Source organism: Urocitellus parryii, chromosome 3 (assembly GCF_045843805.1).
Source record: "Urocitellus parryii isolate mUroPar1 chromosome 3, mUroPar1.hap1, whole genome shotgun sequence".
In the NCBI taxonomy this organism is placed as follows: Eukaryota; Metazoa; Chordata; class Mammalia; order Rodentia; family Sciuridae; genus Urocitellus; species Urocitellus parryii.
In genome coordinates this window covers 96245027-96261538 of record NC_135533.1, presented here as the reverse complement: position 1 = coordinate 96261538, position 16512 = coordinate 96245027, and the positions used below count along the sequence as shown (strand labels likewise).

The window sequence follows — 16512 nt, the reverse complement described above, 5'->3', positions numbered from 1 at the left end:
AGTTTTGATATGATTTGAAAAACATATTGTATTTCCCCACCCCCACTACATCTTTTTCTGATCTAGTGTTTTGAATTAAGTACATTTGCTTTCTTCCCCAGATTTTGATTTTCAGGAAAGTGCACATAGTAGTTCTTTTTAAAAATGAACACCTTTTCAAACATTTTTCTTTTCTTATTATAAAAAGTGTTCACAACAAAAGATCATTCTGAAAAAGAAAACAAGTCCTATAGTCCTACCACATTAATACAATAATTACTGTAACAGAGAATGATCTTCCATTTTATCTGTTAAATATACACTTTAAATATAATGTATCCACACATTTCAACATTAAATAGTGACTTTCAGTTAAATATATACCATAAACATTTTGCTTATTTCTATAGTTCTCATAATGATAACTTATAATGGGTAAGTCAAATTTAAGCTAACATAATTAACAATTTTTAAATTGTTGGTCATAAGATGTTTCTAATTTTACTCTACATAGAATGTGGCAATGGATTATCTTTGTACTGAAAGTTTCTTTTACCACCTATTTATTTTCTTAGATCAAATTTCTAAATCTGGAATTTTTAAGGCAAATGGGTTAAAATATCTTTGATTTGAGACATATTCTGTTCTAAAAATTCAAAAGCTACACTGATTTTTTAGTAAGTTTCTTTGTCACCTTCTCTAGTCATCCTTTCCATCAGCTGAACATCATTCATCATCAGCAATTCACTTTGCCTGCCTTTCTCAAGTTGTCCCCTGGTTACTTCCTTGCAGAAAATGTAACCTGCGGTGAGGTCAGGAGTATACTTGTAAGGGTCCGGCGAAGCGTTGGAGAAAGAGACCACAAGAGACCAGCTTCATGCAATAAGCAGGGGGGAGTTTTATTGAGCCAGCATGCTGGGGCTCAAGGCTCACTCAGGAAGGGAGAGCAGCCCAGAGCCCAGAGCAGAGGTCAAGCAGAGCTTAAGTACACTTTTTGGAGAGGGCTGGGGGCTTTGCATACATCAGAACAAATCATCATGAGGCACGGGAAAATTGAACAACAACTCTGAGACATGATTAGTACATTCATTGGCAGGAACAATCTGGGCAGGGGTGATTGGTCACTCCTAAGCGGGGTACACATTTAAACTGATTGTTTTTGGGGCCTGGATGCCTACATGCCTAGCTACTTAGAGCCCTTAGCTATTAAACAACCAGGGAATCAATGGAAATATTTACTGAGCAGTTCCAGTATTGTCCTAACAGCTACAGAGATTACAGGTTCCGGGGGTAGCAGAGGAATTTTAACAATACCTGGTCTTTTACTTTTTAGCCCAGGCCTTGCAATTTAGAAACTTTACAATGCCCGGTCTTTTACACTTTAACTCAGGCTTTTGCAGCTTAGAATCAGCTTAGAAATTTTACCTTTACAACTGTTCACACTGGAAAGGCAGAGGCCTCTGAGCAGCTTAGTGAAAATGGATTCATATCTCTGATCTCAGTGTTGCTATTACCTTTCATGAAGGGTACCCTTTGTTCCAGCACTGAAAAATAAAAATGCTCTCTAAGCTAACAAATGGGGTGGGTCATAATGGATACTGCCAGATTTCAGACATTATATGAAACTCATAGAAGCCTATGAAAAGATTAAAATCAGAGACTATTAATATATCATTTGGCATCTTGAATAGCAGAACACTGATTTCAAATGAAAATGTTTAATTAGTTCCCACTTGGGATTTGAATGTCTAAATGCATTTAAATGAGTTTTTCTTCCAAAAATCAACTCCATAGCAATAATTTCTAGTATAACTGAGAGATTAGAAATTTATGGTTATTTTTTATTTTTATAATTTTGGTACTGGGAACTGAACTCAGGGGCACTTAACCACTGAGCCACATCGCCAGCCCTTTTTTGTATTTTATTTAGAGACAGGGTCTCACTGAGTTACTTAGGGCCTCACTAAGTTGCTGAAGCTAGCTTTGAACTTGTGATCCTCCTACCTTAGTCTCCCCAGCCACTGGGATTACAGGAGTGTGCCACCTTGCCTGGCCTGGTTAGTTTTTAATAAGCAAACAATTTGGCATTTTCACTTTATAATTTATAGTTACAAGTTAGAGAGTCCCTGGTTATTTCAAGATCTGATTATGGGAGAAAAGTGTTTGCAATGTCTCAAAATAAGAAAAAAGAGAGATATTTTATTTTCAGGTATTTACATACCCTTATATCAGTCCAGTTTTTTTTTTCAAAGACTACAAATACTATCATTGTAAAATGACTGTCATTATTATAAGGGATTTAGCAAATATTTATTTTATGTTTAAAAATTCCATCTTAGAACCACATACTTCAAAAAATAATAAAGCCATAGATAATAGTGATTATGCAATTCATAAGGAAAAGCTTAACTATTAGATGGAATGAGTTGTATTTGTTATGAGAAAAACCTATTGGGTTGTAGATTTCTTGACTTAAAAAAAAAAGGCATTGTGGGGCTGGGATTGTGGCTCAGCGGCAGAGCACTTGCCTAGCACGCGCGGGACCTGGGTTTGATCCTCAGCACCACATAAAAATAAAGCATTGTGTTGTGTCCATCTACACCTAAAAAATAAATATAAAAAAAGGCATTGTGATATGTTTGAGTGGGTTAAAAAAGTTGCTGTCTACTTCTACTTTAAACCCTGAAAAGCTATACTTGTGTGGGAGAGAGCAAAACAGTGAGGAAATGAAGAGATGGATTAGAATTGTTTCTAATGGTTTAGGCAGTCTTGCCTGGCAAGCAGAGTTCCATGCCTGTGAAATTATAATTTTACATGGTTTCTTATTGAATTCTGTATGCTTTGGGTTCTTAGTTCTTTTAGGACTCAAAGCTTTGACGTATAGAAGGTCTTTTTTTTTTTCCCCTTACAAATTGGCTTCTTTATGGTTGGTTATTTTGATTTAGAATAAGTCTCAGCTTAGAATTATAAACAGGGGGTGCCCTAATTTCTTGTTTGTTGACATACCCAGAAAATTCTCCCCACCTACCCAATCTTACAAGTGATTCAATCTATCTGGCATAGCTCTAGGGATAATTGTTAGCTTCTCATTTTTCTGACAGTGAAGTCTAAGGTCTAAAGGGCAGTTACCTAGGAAACACATACTGTACTAACATATCAGGGTACACGAGCACCACCCAGTGGCCTTGAACTAAATTCATCAGTTTTGGGGAAAGACAGGATCCAAAGGTCCAGGGCCTCTCTAAAGCTGAACTGCCTATTAACATATGAAAGCACTAGGATCCAAATTCTCCAGAACTGAATCTGTAGGTAGTTCTGATTGTACTTTGCTGACCTTCTTTCTGGAAAGATAAGACTATTAATGGGACAAGAAAATGGAGAGTTTTACATGCTGAGTACTCTTGGCTCTTTTTGGCAAATATGTAGCAGTATGTAAGAGGTGAGCTAACAGTCTTTTTTTTTTTTTTAAGTAGGAATATATGAATGGTAAAGACACATTATCATGAAATGAATGACTTGGATTATCCTCCTGTGAGGAAGTATGAAGTCTAAGGAGTCTAAGGAGAATTTAGTTTCTGTTTATGTTGAACATATCTTTCTATACCACATTCTAAATGATTGAGATTCTCTCCCCTAGTAAGCAGGAATGGTATTTTTCCTGTTTTAGATGTAGAGAAGACAAATTTCTGAGAAACTTTCATTTATTATTATTCACATTTATTATAAAAATAATACTTGTGGAGTGGGGAAGTCTTGAAAAATGCAGTAGAAATACCAAGTAGAAACAGCAAGGGGAAAAATATAGTTCATAGTTCCCCCACTAAACATGATTGCTGCTACTTTGTTATTAATTAGTGAGCATCTACCTTGAGCACAAATTCTGGGGCTAAACTTAACATAGGTTTAAATCTCAACCAGGTCATTTCATAGCTGTGAATTGGACAACTTGTTCAGCCTTCTTCATACTTTTTTTTTCCCTATCATAGAATGGGATAATAATAGTTCTGTGGCATAGGGTTGTTATGAGAATAAACAAATTAAATATGTAAAGTTTTTAGAACAGTGCCTGTATACAGTAAGCACTGTTAGCTATTACTTGCCCTATTTCCTCCTCTTGTTTCAGCTCCTTCTTAGCATCATTAAAACTATGCACCAGGCATCCTGCTAGAAACGAATAATTTATTAAACTGTTTTCATCCAGGTTTTTCTTTTGTGTAGTTTCTTTCTGTACTTTCTTAATGGGTGAGACTTACTAAAATATAATTTTATGTGTTTTAGGCCTTTACATTATATTGCAGTATAATTTTTTTCTTTTAGCAGTACTGGGGATTGAACTTAGCTACATTCCTAGGCCTTTAAAAGATGTTTAGACAGTTTTGTTAAGTTGTTGAAGCTGGCCTCAAACTTATGATTCTTGCCTCAGACTCCCAACTTGTCAGGATTATAGGCATGCACCCACTGTGCCCAACTCAGAAGTATAGTTTTTAATGACTGATAAGTGCTATTGTCTTAATGTTAGTATTTAGCCTGGTATAATACAATCTGGATACATGGATTTTTATGATTAATATAAAAAATGAGGAGGAACAATGGACTTTTTTTTTTAAAATAAGGCAAACATAAAGGTTTGTTTTGTCTTCTAAAAACAAAAGGATGTATGATGTATTTTGGAATCCTATATTTCTTGTTATATTGTCATTTTGCCTAGTAGACTCATTTTTTTTTCCTCGATTCATCGAATATTACCTATGCATCTGTTATAGGATATGATGCTAAGTGCTGTCGATGTTACCCCTTCTTGGAGAATTCTGAAGTTAGGAGATACTCAAAGTGATACAGAGGGTATATTGGGGAAATAAACTAACTCTTTGATTAAGTTGAAATTTAAGCTAGCATTGAAGGATAAATAAGCACTTTCTGGGAAAGAAGGATGGAGAATGAAGTATTCTCAGCAGAAGAGTCAGCAATGAGTAAAACTGGAGGTTGGGAGTAGCTCTATTATGTTTCAAAAGAACTGTAGTATTGTATAATAAGTGTGGAGTGCATGGTGGGGTAGAAGCAGGCAGAAAGAGAAATAAGACTCACAATGCTGCTTGGGCTCAGAACTGAATTCATGTTTATAATTTACTTAGTAGAAAAAAAGAGAAATAAGTCAGTTTTTTTAATGTTATTTTCAGTTGTAGATGGACACAATGCTTTCATTTTCTTTATTTATATGTGGCACTGAGGATCAAACCCAGTGTCTCACATGTGCCAGGCAAGCACTCTACCACTGAGCTACAACCCCAGTCCTAAATTGAGGTTTTAAATCAGGGAAATAAACTGTTTCAGGAAGATAATAGTGATAAGGAAAAGAAAAAAGAAATGACCTAAATTGGAAGTACTAACAGTAATGAGGCAAAAACTTAATTTAAAATCTGATGATTCAAATGAAAGGTCAGATTCAAAATGTTCTGAAGACGTAAAAATATCCAATTGACAATTAAGTAGGGTGTGGTGGAAAGGAAAGGCAGAGAAAGACAAAGATTTCTAGCTTTGTGTGAACAGAGATGATGTTAATAGATTGAAAATACAAAAGGCAAAGTAAAGGTCTGGGAATGTTGCTCAGTGGTAGAGCACTTGCCTAGTTCTGGGTTCAATCTCCAGTTTCACACACATACATGCACAGGCACACAAAATAAATTGGGATGGAAATGAGAGGAAAAGGGAATAGGAAATCTGTTTAGAAATGCTGTTTATGCTAAGCCACTGAAATAGGCATAAGAAATGGGCAGTTGCAAATTTATGTCTGGAGCTTGGGAGAAGGATGGGGTTGAAATATTAGCTTTGGGATATTCAGTGTAATTGAAACCATAGGAGGAAGTGAGGTTCTCTGCTTAAGAGTGTAAAAACAAAAAAAGATCCAAGAATGAAACTCCGGGGAATCCTCACAGTTAAGGGGCAGACAGAAAAGGGGAGAGTTAGCAAATGATAGGTAATAGTAACACCTAGAACAAAAAGAAAAACTACTGCTGCGGAATACAAGCAGAAGGGATTGTAAGGTTCGTTGGTTGTGTCCATTGTTGGAGAGACAAGTGGTAGGACCGAGAACAAGCCAGTAATGGGCAGATGTGTGACTTTAGCTATCAGCATCCTTAGCAAAAAGCAATTTAAAATGGAAGCATGAATAGGAAGTAAACATTTGAATGGTGATAACAGATTCTTGTGCAGTTTAGCAACATTGTGGCTAACAATGGGTCACAGAGAAACAATGGTGGTCCTATAAAATTACATCACCTAGTGACATCATAACCATCTTAGTTGAAGCACATTCAAATGTTCACACAATAAAATCACCCGATGATGTTTCTCAGAATGCATTCCATGAAGTGATGTGATTGTAAATGAGATTAAGATGCAAGTAGGTGAATCCAGTTGCTTAGTTCCTGTTCACATATCATAAAAAATTTTATGTCCTCAGCAGTTCCAGCAATTGAAATGTCAGAAAATGGAGCTCCCCGATTTGTTAAAAAATATACCCAGATATGTCAACACCTAGAAATAACTTACTATAGATGCAATTTCTGCTTCTAAAAAACATATTACTCAGCCTAATGTCCGGGTCCTTGGCCTTGACACTCTAGCTGTGCTGGTTCTGGGGCAATCTTGCCTTTCCAATTATATTCATCTATAGTCTTCTCATGGGAAGACCTGGCATGCCTACAAACATATAAACCAAGGCAAAAGAAAAAAAAAATCAAAAGTGAAGCAGGACTTCCTTTGCTCTTGTTGGTTCTAGTACAGAGGCTTATCATCAACTCAGTGAATTCTTTTGACTTCATTTTCTATAAACATTTCTACAAACAGGCTCTATGTAATCAATGGTGACAAGGGATATTATCTTTTGGGAATCTTATTGGGGAAGCCCAGATAAAATCTCAATAACAGCATTAAGTTTTTACTCAGTGTGACCTTCTTGCGATAATATCACTAGAGATGGATATTTCACAAGTAATATGCAGGACAGAACAAAAACAAGACTTGAGATTGCTTTTAATATTCTGTTGTGGATTTTAGATTTTGGTTGCATCTAAAAATATGGAATAATATATAATAAGATGAATTAGTAAATCTCTAAAATGGTGTTCATATCTGGATATGGGCACATTTTTTAAAACCAGGTACCAAATGTCACTTTGATAGCTTCAGCAGGTTTTTATAAAATCTGAAACTCTATGGCATTCTTTTTTAAAAAATATATTTTTAGTTGTAGGTGAACACAATACCTTCATTTTTATGTGGTGCTGAGGATCTAACCCAGTGCCCCACCCATGCCAGGAGAGTGCTGTACTGCTGAGCCACAACCCCAGTGTATTCTTATTTCAAAATTTGTTGCATCAATTTTTCAAAGTTCTGTGAACTCTGAAGAAGGCTCTAAGATCATAGTACATTTTCTTTGTCCCTTGAAGACATTTTAGCAGATTCTCTCACTATAGTGATATGTCTTTTAGCATGTATGGTACATAAAAATACTGATGAAATAGCAGCTAAGGCTACCAATGAAGGACAATTACCAGGGTGCCTCTCAAGTTGGCTACCTCATATAAATTTGTATTTCAGGTGGAAAAAAGTGACGAAAAATTATTTTCCAAGTTTAGTACATGCTTAGATCCTCAAGTAAATATTCGAATCTTTAATTTATGCTAGAATAAAAAATTCACTTTAAGGTAATACAGAAGCCAGTTGTTTCTTATGTGAATTTTAAGCAAAACAGCCATTTAGAATAATCTGGAATATTAAGTAACACTAATAACTCTTTACTATTTGGAAAAACTAGGTACTTGAGAATGAAATGGATTTTCTGTATTCTTTATGGAATGTCCTTATTATTATTTTGGTGGTGCTGGGGATTGAACCCAGGGTCTTGTGCATGTGCTTGGGCAAGCATTCTACCAAGTGAGCTACATCCCCAACCCTCTAATTTTTAATCAATATGTAACTAAAGTGAATTTTGATATTTTACTTTTAATTGTTTAATCAACAATATTAAGACTGCTTTCAATATAAACCTGTATATCTATACATATATTTATTTCTGTGTCTATAATGTTAGCCATCAGGTTACTTTTGGTAACTTAGGTCTGATTAGTTGGTGATGAGGTCTTGAATCCCCTGATTGTGATGAAAGTAGAAAGTAGTGTTAGGTTTGATTCTTGTTAGCTTTTGTTAATGAGTCTAAAAATGTTCAATTTTGATGAGATATTTGAAAATGATGACAACTGGAATTTCTGAGCATTTCTTAAACTACAAAAGAATTACCAGTGACACAGAAAAAGCTTATAGTATAATAGTGTTAATGTTGAAGTCATTGCAAACTTCCATGAAGGATAACATCTGAAGTGTTCAGAGCAGAAATGGTATTAATTCTGGTTACCCTATTAGGAAACAAAATGCTCTGAGACATTCCTTAGAAAAGGGAACATAATTTTTATAGTTGTTTGAGGTGCTGCAAAACATCTATTGATATTCCCAACTGTTTAACTAAACTGGCTGTCTGTTCTAAAATCCAAGCAAGGTTTGGGTTTTCAGAATGTGAATGCTCTTGTGTTGTACAACGTTCTAAATATGAACAATCTTTCCCACTAGGACTCTTGCCACAGTTTTTGTTAAACTCAGCATTATTTTCACAGAGTCTTTCATCTTTAGTTTCATCAATCTTTTTCTCGTCTGGAACTACATGACAAAGGTCCATGTCCTCAATGGAATCCAATAAATCTACAACATGAGGCTGTGAAGTGATTGATTTCAGATGTTTGAGCACATACTCTTCACATTGGCCAACTGCATCCAGAAGACTATTTATTTCACTGATCAAAGTTGAACTATTATCATGAAGGTGACACCAGGAGAGCAAAGCACTGAATGAAAATACAAACAAGAATTAAAAAGGTAAAAAATTAAAGTCATAGGCTTTTAGAATGTTTGAGGCTAAGCCCTACAAATCTCTTTCAGATAACATCATGCAAAATGTATTAATGATAATAATGTCAGTCAAAAGCAGAAGTTAATAATGGTAAAATAGGATTAAAAATAAGGACATTATTTTTTAATACAAATTAGACTTAATCATGTATTTATAATCCATATTTCCTCTTTCACAGCTCTATAACTACTTTTCACATTTTAGACTTTCCCTAATAACTATAACTTCTACAGAGGTACACAACCTGGAGAAAGATCAGTAAAACAAGTTTCTCCTTTAAGGACATCAAACAGTTCCTGAACTAGTGATTCTTAATCTTGGCCACCCATTAGAATCATCTAAGGAGCTACGAACAATTACCTTGAAAAAGGTAAGAATTCTAGTCCTAACAGATTTAACATATGTTTTACTTTTCTAATATGGACAATATTGTTTTATTATTTTACATTTCAGAAATAACACAGTGGTTATTATGAAAAGTAATTATTTTGTTTGTTTTTTGTTTTGGTGCTGGGGATTGAACCCAGGGCCTTGAGCATGCTAAGCACTCTAATGCTCAGCTACATCCCCAGCTGAAAAGTAATGTTTTAATAATGGAATCAACAGACATAAAAGATTTAGCAGTAAGTTTTCTAAGCATATAAAAGATTAATTTAACTTGATGATGTGAAGATGAACAATTAATCATTTTCCTATAGTAGTAAACTATAAATCCAGTTAAATTTTCTAAGACTATGAACTTGATAATTTTGTTTTGATCTTTCTTTCATCTTCTATCCTATTATATTCTAAAATTATGAACACAATAATTTTTTGTTTTGATTTCTTTCATCTTCTATCCTGTTATAAAATTAGATTCTTTGAAATATTTTATGCCTTTCTCTACAGAAGAGAGTTTAAAATGTATAAAGCATCAAAGAGGATAAACCGGTCTGTCATGTTCTTAGCTCCATGTGTCATCTGACCACTTGGCTTTGTTATATGCCATTATTGCTATAAAATCCTGACAGGTACTCAGTGCTCAGGACAAAAACAAATGGAATAATTTTTCAATTACTATAATTTTCATTATGTACTTCTGGTCTAGAGGTCTATCATATTGTGCTCTGCCATATGTACAAACACTAAAAGCTTTATTCAAAATCTTAACTTCTTTTAATTAGAGATTGATGGTAGTTTGGGTAGCAAAAGTATATATATTTTCCTACCATTTGTTTGCAAAAATGGATAACTTCTGGTTTACATATTCAAGTGAATGAACTAATAATGATTTTTACTTTTTGTTTGCTTTTTTTTTTGTACTGGAGAATGAACCCTGGGGTGCTTTACCATTGAGCTATATCCCCAGCTCTTCTTAAAAATTAAAAAATTTTTGACACAGGGTCTTGCTATGTTGCTTAGGACCTTGCTAAAGTGCTGAGGCTGGCCTTGAAATTGTGATCCTCCTGGCTCAGCCTCCTGAGTTGCTGAGATTATAGGTGCACACCAGTTAGTCCAGCTAATTTTCACTTTTTGAAGGCAGTGTAATTCAATTTTGTGCATTCAATACCAGGGAAAGCACTTTAGTTTAAATACTTTATTTTTACTTTTTTATATTACTTTCATAAAAATTCACCAGTAGTAATGACATTATAATTTAAAATTACCTCAACGTTCCTCTGAGTTGTCCATAGTTTATAATGACTTCTGCACCTTCCTTATAACCTTGATTGAAGCCCTGTTGGAGAGTAACTGCTTTGCCAGCATCTAGTCCATCTCTATAACCTTCCTAAAAATAAAGAATTGTGATTGTAATTAACACCAAGTGAACCATATGCAGGCAAAAATAAAGAATTGTGATTGTAATTAACACCAAGTGAACCATATGCAGGCTTTTCTAGAAAGGCATAGTACTAATTTAGAAAACTGTGAAATAGGCCTTTACTATGCCATTGGACATATAATGGCATCCCACTTTTGAAGTCTAGATTTAATAAGCAAATTTTAAACACTTGATTCTTACACAATTTTAAACAATGTCTTCACAGAAAAGAAACATGGAAAATTATGTCTGGCCCCTTGGCAATGAACTGGAATGGTATAGGTGGATAAGGAGGCCAGTAAAGTAGCAAAAAAGTAAACTTTTAGAAAAAGAAAATGGGAAATTTGGCTTTAGAATTTTACTTGATTACTAACTTTGACTAAAATGCAAATTTTCTGTGGATAGAGATTTTGTCTTGCATCTCTCAAGGGTGTCACAGCACTCAGTATTTACTGGACTAGCACCAGTCTCAAATAAAGCATTTCTGAAAGGGACAATATGGCTGTTGGGCCAAGTTAAATAATATTTTACTGAAACATTAAATTAGGGAAAATTCCTAACTACAGCTCTAAGGGCATAATAAGACTGGCAAAAATATTATGTGGATGCAAATCTTATCATTTAGTTCTTATCCAGAATTAAGTTCTGAGTGCTTTACCTGAAAATTAAGCTTGTTCTCAATGAATAATAAGTCAAAGAAAGAACACTTTGTATTTACCAAATAAAAAAGAAACCAACTTTTAATATTGCCTTACCTAACCACCAGTGTTTCATACCAGCTTTCCCCTACTTTCCGCTTCTTAAGCTCAATCTTTTCCATATGCCTTTGTGGTCCCCACCCATTCAAGCACACTGTGTCCTTGATAGCCATAATTAGTATAGTCAGTGTCCATTACTCCCCCACCCCTTTCCTTGAGATCCTCATCAAAGTGCAAACTCTTCCAAGTCTGGATAGTTTTAAAGTAGGTCCCAGCTTGTAACGCAGCCCTCAGGTTCACAAAGACCGCCCAGTAATCTTCCCTGCCTTCCATTCCTGCTTGAATGCCCTAACTGTAGGCTGTTGGAGTGGAAGGTAGGGACTTGTTAATGTACACACTCAACCACCAGCTGGTTCAGACACATACTAGATGTTATCTTTTTTTGTGTGCCGCCGGGGATTGAACTTCGAATCTTATGCATGCATGTGAGGCAAGCACTCTACCAACTGAGCGACACCCCCAGCTCTAGATGTTGAACTAGATATTGGTGAATGAACGGGTCCTCTATTCCTGCTTTGCCCTTTGCGTGAGTAAAATAAGTCAGGCGATAATGCGTTGTTTCACACGCTTTCAAGGAACCCGCTGGGAAATCCTAGCAGGACGCGGGCCAGACTGGCAATCAAGCCATAACGAGGGCAGCAGGCCAAGCTGGGAACACGCTGGACAGAGCTTCTTCCTAACTCCGCACATTCCTCCCGCAACCAGGGACCCTAGGGTGTGCCCACGGCCTCCACTCAGGTTTACTTTGATTCGTCTCTGCATGTGATTCCGCCATTCTCGCTGCACCAGGAGCGACTCGTCCGCTTCCTCGTCAAACACGTCCTCTTCGTCAGCAGCGCTCGGAGTGGAGGACGCAGCTTGAACCCACGACATCACCGAGGCAACGGCAAGGGTCGCAGACCTCCGGAAGCGCAGGCACGTTCTTCCGGTGCGAGGGGCGGGGCGAAGTGGGCGGGCCTGGCTCGGAGGCGGCTGCGCGCGGACCCTGGGCTGTGTCTGCACTTCGCTCGTGTGCTTGGGCTGCTTCGGCATCTGGTGGTTCCCAGTGTTTTGGGACTCCTTCGGTTGACCCCTGTTAGTTGTGGGCGAGTCCCATTCCTCCCTCACCGGCCTAGGCGGCCTTGATCTCCGCGGAAGGCAGCCGAGACCCTCGGTGTAACACTTTATGTTCCCATAACAGCCTCCACGCTTGTAGGGGTTTTGCAGACCCGCGCGTGCGTGAAACCATTCCTAGTGATTAAGGTGATGGTCGACTATTGTCCAGCCACTGTCTTCTAGAATTTCCCTCGGTATTTTGAGGGATTTGACCACCCGATATCTTTTTTTTTTTTTAAATTTTTTAGTTGTTTCAATAATTGGATACAATACTTTTATTTATTTATTTTTATGTGATGCTGAGGATCAAACTCAGCGCCTTGCACGTGCTAGGCGAGTGCTGTACCGCTGAACCACAACTCCAGCTCGACCCCTCCCACACACATCTTTTAACTGTTAGGAGAGTAACCAAAACAATAGGTCAGAAAGTTGATTCGGCGCCTGATTTGAGATCAGTAAGAAATATTAAGAGTATATTTGTACAACCAATACATTTTTTCCACAGCATCTGTCCCTGCCTCCCATTCCTGCTCATATATTCATGTATTAATGTAGACTGTTGGCTCCCTGAGGGTAGGGGCTTGTTAATATACACTTAAGCGCCAGCAGGTTCTCAAACATACTAGACGATGACCCAGATGTTGGTGAATGAATGGGTATCTACTGGTATGCCTGCTTTGCCCTTTGCGTGAATAAAATGAATTACGTGATAGTAATGGTTTATTCATCTGATATATTTTCTTCAGTACCTATTTTGTGTCAGGCACAATTTAAGGCTTTTAAGATACATGAGTGAATAATACAGGTAAAAATTTCTAGCCCTTGTGAACTTTGTATAGTGTGTAATTAACAGAGGCTAAACAATAAGCAATATATAAGTAACTCATGTAGGTTGTTTGAAGATCATAAATGATAAATGGTACAAAAAGAATTTTAAACAAGCAAAGGGTAACAAAGTGTGTAAGGAAGTGGGTGGTTGGTGCAGGTACAATTTTACTTTTATTTTTTTGCTGAGGATTGAATCCAGGAGACCTTGTGCATGCATGTTCCACCCCAACTTTCAAGGTCACAATTGTAAATCCTCAAAAAGAATTTTGTAACCCACAATATAAATACATAAATATATACCAAATATAAAATATGTATATATAATATAAACTATGTAAAGATATAGACATACGTTAATTAGAAACAATGAAAGCAATAAATATGACAATTGAAATGAATAAAATACAAACTTGTATAAATAAACCCCAAAGCTGGTTCTTTGAAAACACCATGTCTCTGATTAAAACGAAACAAAACAAATTGTACAAGATAGGAATTAGAAGGGAGGTAACCATCGATGGAAAAGAATATTAAAATATTATAAATTACTAATTAAAACTCAAGAATATTACAGTTGAAAATCTAGGAGATGTGAGTGATTCCTTAAAAATATTGATCTGTAAAGTAGAAAACCTGAAGAGATTAATTACCATAGAAAAATTGGAGATGGAACAATCAGATATTAAGACATTTCCTCTAATGTGTAGAAAATAGAGGGCATCTGATGATCATTATTATTATTTAATGTTCTTTTGGAGACCAATGAATGCAATAAGAGAGGTAAACAAAGTAATCTGTATAAATGTTGGATAATGAGTGATGAAGTTATTTCTTTTGCTGTTTATATCATTGTATGCCTAAGAAATGCTAAGAACTTCAGTTAAAAACAACAGAATAAGGGAATTTGATAAGGTTTTTGGATATCAGAAAAACAGACAATACTCCCTTTCTTTTTTCATTTATATTATCTAGAGATAAATAAGTATTCCTTTTGTCATGCCAAAAAATAAGGTATTTATTTACATATCTATTTAGAATTTAGTATGTATTTGGTATAGTATTTATAAATGTCAGAAACACACATTAAAAATCTGCTAGTGGGTGGGGATGTGGCTCAAGTGGTAGCGCACCCACCTGGCATGCATGAGGCACTGGGTTCGATCCTCAACACCACATAAAAATAAAATAAGGATATTGTGTCCACCTAAAACTAAAAAATAAATATAAAAAAATTCAGGTAGTAACAGGTAGACATTTTCAGTGTACAGTTTTATGAGTTTTGGCAAATGTATATTCCTGTACAACCGCCACCCAATCAAGATACAGAAAATTTCCATTATCCTAGACATTTCCTCATACTCATTTCCAATCCATCCTTCACCCCTAGTACCGCTGATCTGATTTCTATCACTATAGTTTTGCCACAATATAAATACATAGATATATACTAAATATAAAATATGTATATATCTATACATATAGATCTTCCTAGAAATGGAATCACATATGTCCTTTAATGTGTTTAGTTTCTTTAACTAAACATAATGTTTTTGAGATTCATTCATGTGTTTCTATGTCCAGTAATTTTTAATTGCTAAATATTTAAATATTGTTTTCATTGTGTGAATATGCCATAATTTTTCCACTCGTCCATGGTTAATGGACATCTATATTGTTTCCAGTTTTACACTTTTCTGAATAAAGCCACTATGAACATTCTTGAATGTATAATCTTGTGTGAGTGTGTGGGTGTGGTATTGGGAATTGAATCCAGGAGTGCTCTATCCCTGTATTATATCCACAGTCCTTTTTATTTTTTGTTGTGAGACAGGGTCTCATTAAGTTCCCCAGACTGGTCTCAAACTTTTGATCATCCTGCCTTAGTCTCCCAAGTAGGTGAGATTACAGGAATGGACTACCACACGTGGCTTTGTATTTTTAAAAATGAAATCTCTGCCCATTAAAAAGTTGAATTATCTTCTTAATGTGTTTTTTTTTTAAATATTTATTTATTAGTTATTGGCGGACACAACATCTTTGTTTGTATGTGGTGCTGGAGGATCGAACCCGGGCCGCACGCATGCCAGGCGAGCGCGCTACCGCTTGAGCCACATCCCCAGCCCCCTTAATGTGTTTTAAATGTATTCTGGACATAAAACCTGTGTCAGATGCATGTGTTACAAAATATTCTTTGTATATATAATTATATCTATCAGGATACAGATATAGAGAAAGAATTAGGAGTGTCAAGTGTATGAGGGTTACTAGAGACTCAGGAGCATAATGTCTGTGAAGGACACAAAGAGGTGAGGCATGGTGGCATAATATGTCTTTAATCCCAGTGTCTCAGGAGGCTGAGGCAGGAGAATAGCGAGTTCAAAACCAGGCTCACCAATTTAGTGAGGCCCTAAGCAACTTGGGGAGACCTCTTTCAAAATAAAAAATAAAAATAACTGGGATGTAATTCAGTGGTTAAGTGCCCTGTGTTCAATCCCTGGTACCAAAAAAAATCAAACAAAAAAGAGGGAGCATGGTTAGGCAGGGTAAGCCTTCAGGAGGTGATGCTGATCTGATCCCTGTGATAGGGAAGGAAGGTTGAGGCAGAATCGGGCAGAGGGCCTCAGATTTAATATAGATCTGAAAATGTCTTGGCCAATGTATAAAGGACCTCTGGAGCAGAGCAAGAGGAGTCCTGCATTTTCCATGCCTGGCTGGTTCTGACTAATCCTGGTGGAGGATGCTCAGGAAGAGTGTGGCCTTGGTAAGAGATCTGAGGCAGATCCTGTGGACATTAACAGTTGGAGGCTGCTGCTAACTATGCCTTCAAGAACCAGATGATATTTCAAGGTCCTTCTGAGGTTCTTCCAAGTGTGATTCTATTTCAAAATAGCATTTCTCTCTCTTAAAAAAAAAAAAAAGAACTGTAAATAACTATGACATCGCCTGCATAAATTTTGGTGTCACTGTGTGAACTTACTCCAGAGTATTTAGTAAACTTATCTTGCAGCTCAGTGTCTCTTATATTAATACTGTATAATGGGGTCAACCTTTAGGATTCATTGTATTTTCTCCTCATTCTTTGGCTTATC

At 36.2% G+C, this 16512-nt stretch overlaps 1 protein-coding gene across 1 annotated transcript; it reads right to left on the bottom strand.

Moving 5' to 3' along the window:
- Positions 1-5105: 5105 nt before the first annotated feature.
- Yae1 (YAE1 maturation factor of ABCE1) lies at positions 5106-12431 on the bottom strand. The gene is made up of 3 exons (XM_026387617.2): positions 12245-12431; positions 10588-10709; positions 5106-8876 (listed from the first exon to the last, which is right to left on the bottom strand). The coding sequence occupies exons 1-3, from the start codon at positions 12371-12373 to the stop codon at positions 8447-8449; spliced, it is 681 nt and encodes a 226-aa protein (XP_026243402.1). The 5' UTR covers positions 12374-12431; the 3' UTR covers positions 5106-8446.
- Positions 12432-16512: the final 4081 nt, after the last annotated feature.

What these genes read in the sequence shown, in the direction of transcription:
- Yae1 (XM_026387617.2), bottom strand. Translation starts at nt 12,373, where the DNA reads ATGTCGTGGGTTCAAGCTGCGTCCTCCACTCCGAGCGCTGCTGACGAA. An exon ending in ACATGCAGAGACGAATCAAA is followed by an intron (nt 10,710 to 12,244) that starts GTAAACCTGAGT and finishes CTTTATTTTTAG; the next exon opens with GAAGGTTATAGAGATGGACT. An exon ending in CAACTCAGAGGAACGTTGAG is followed by an intron (nt 8,877 to 10,587) that starts GTAATTTTAAAT and finishes ATTTTCATTCAG; the next exon opens with TGCTTTGCTCTCCTGGTGTC.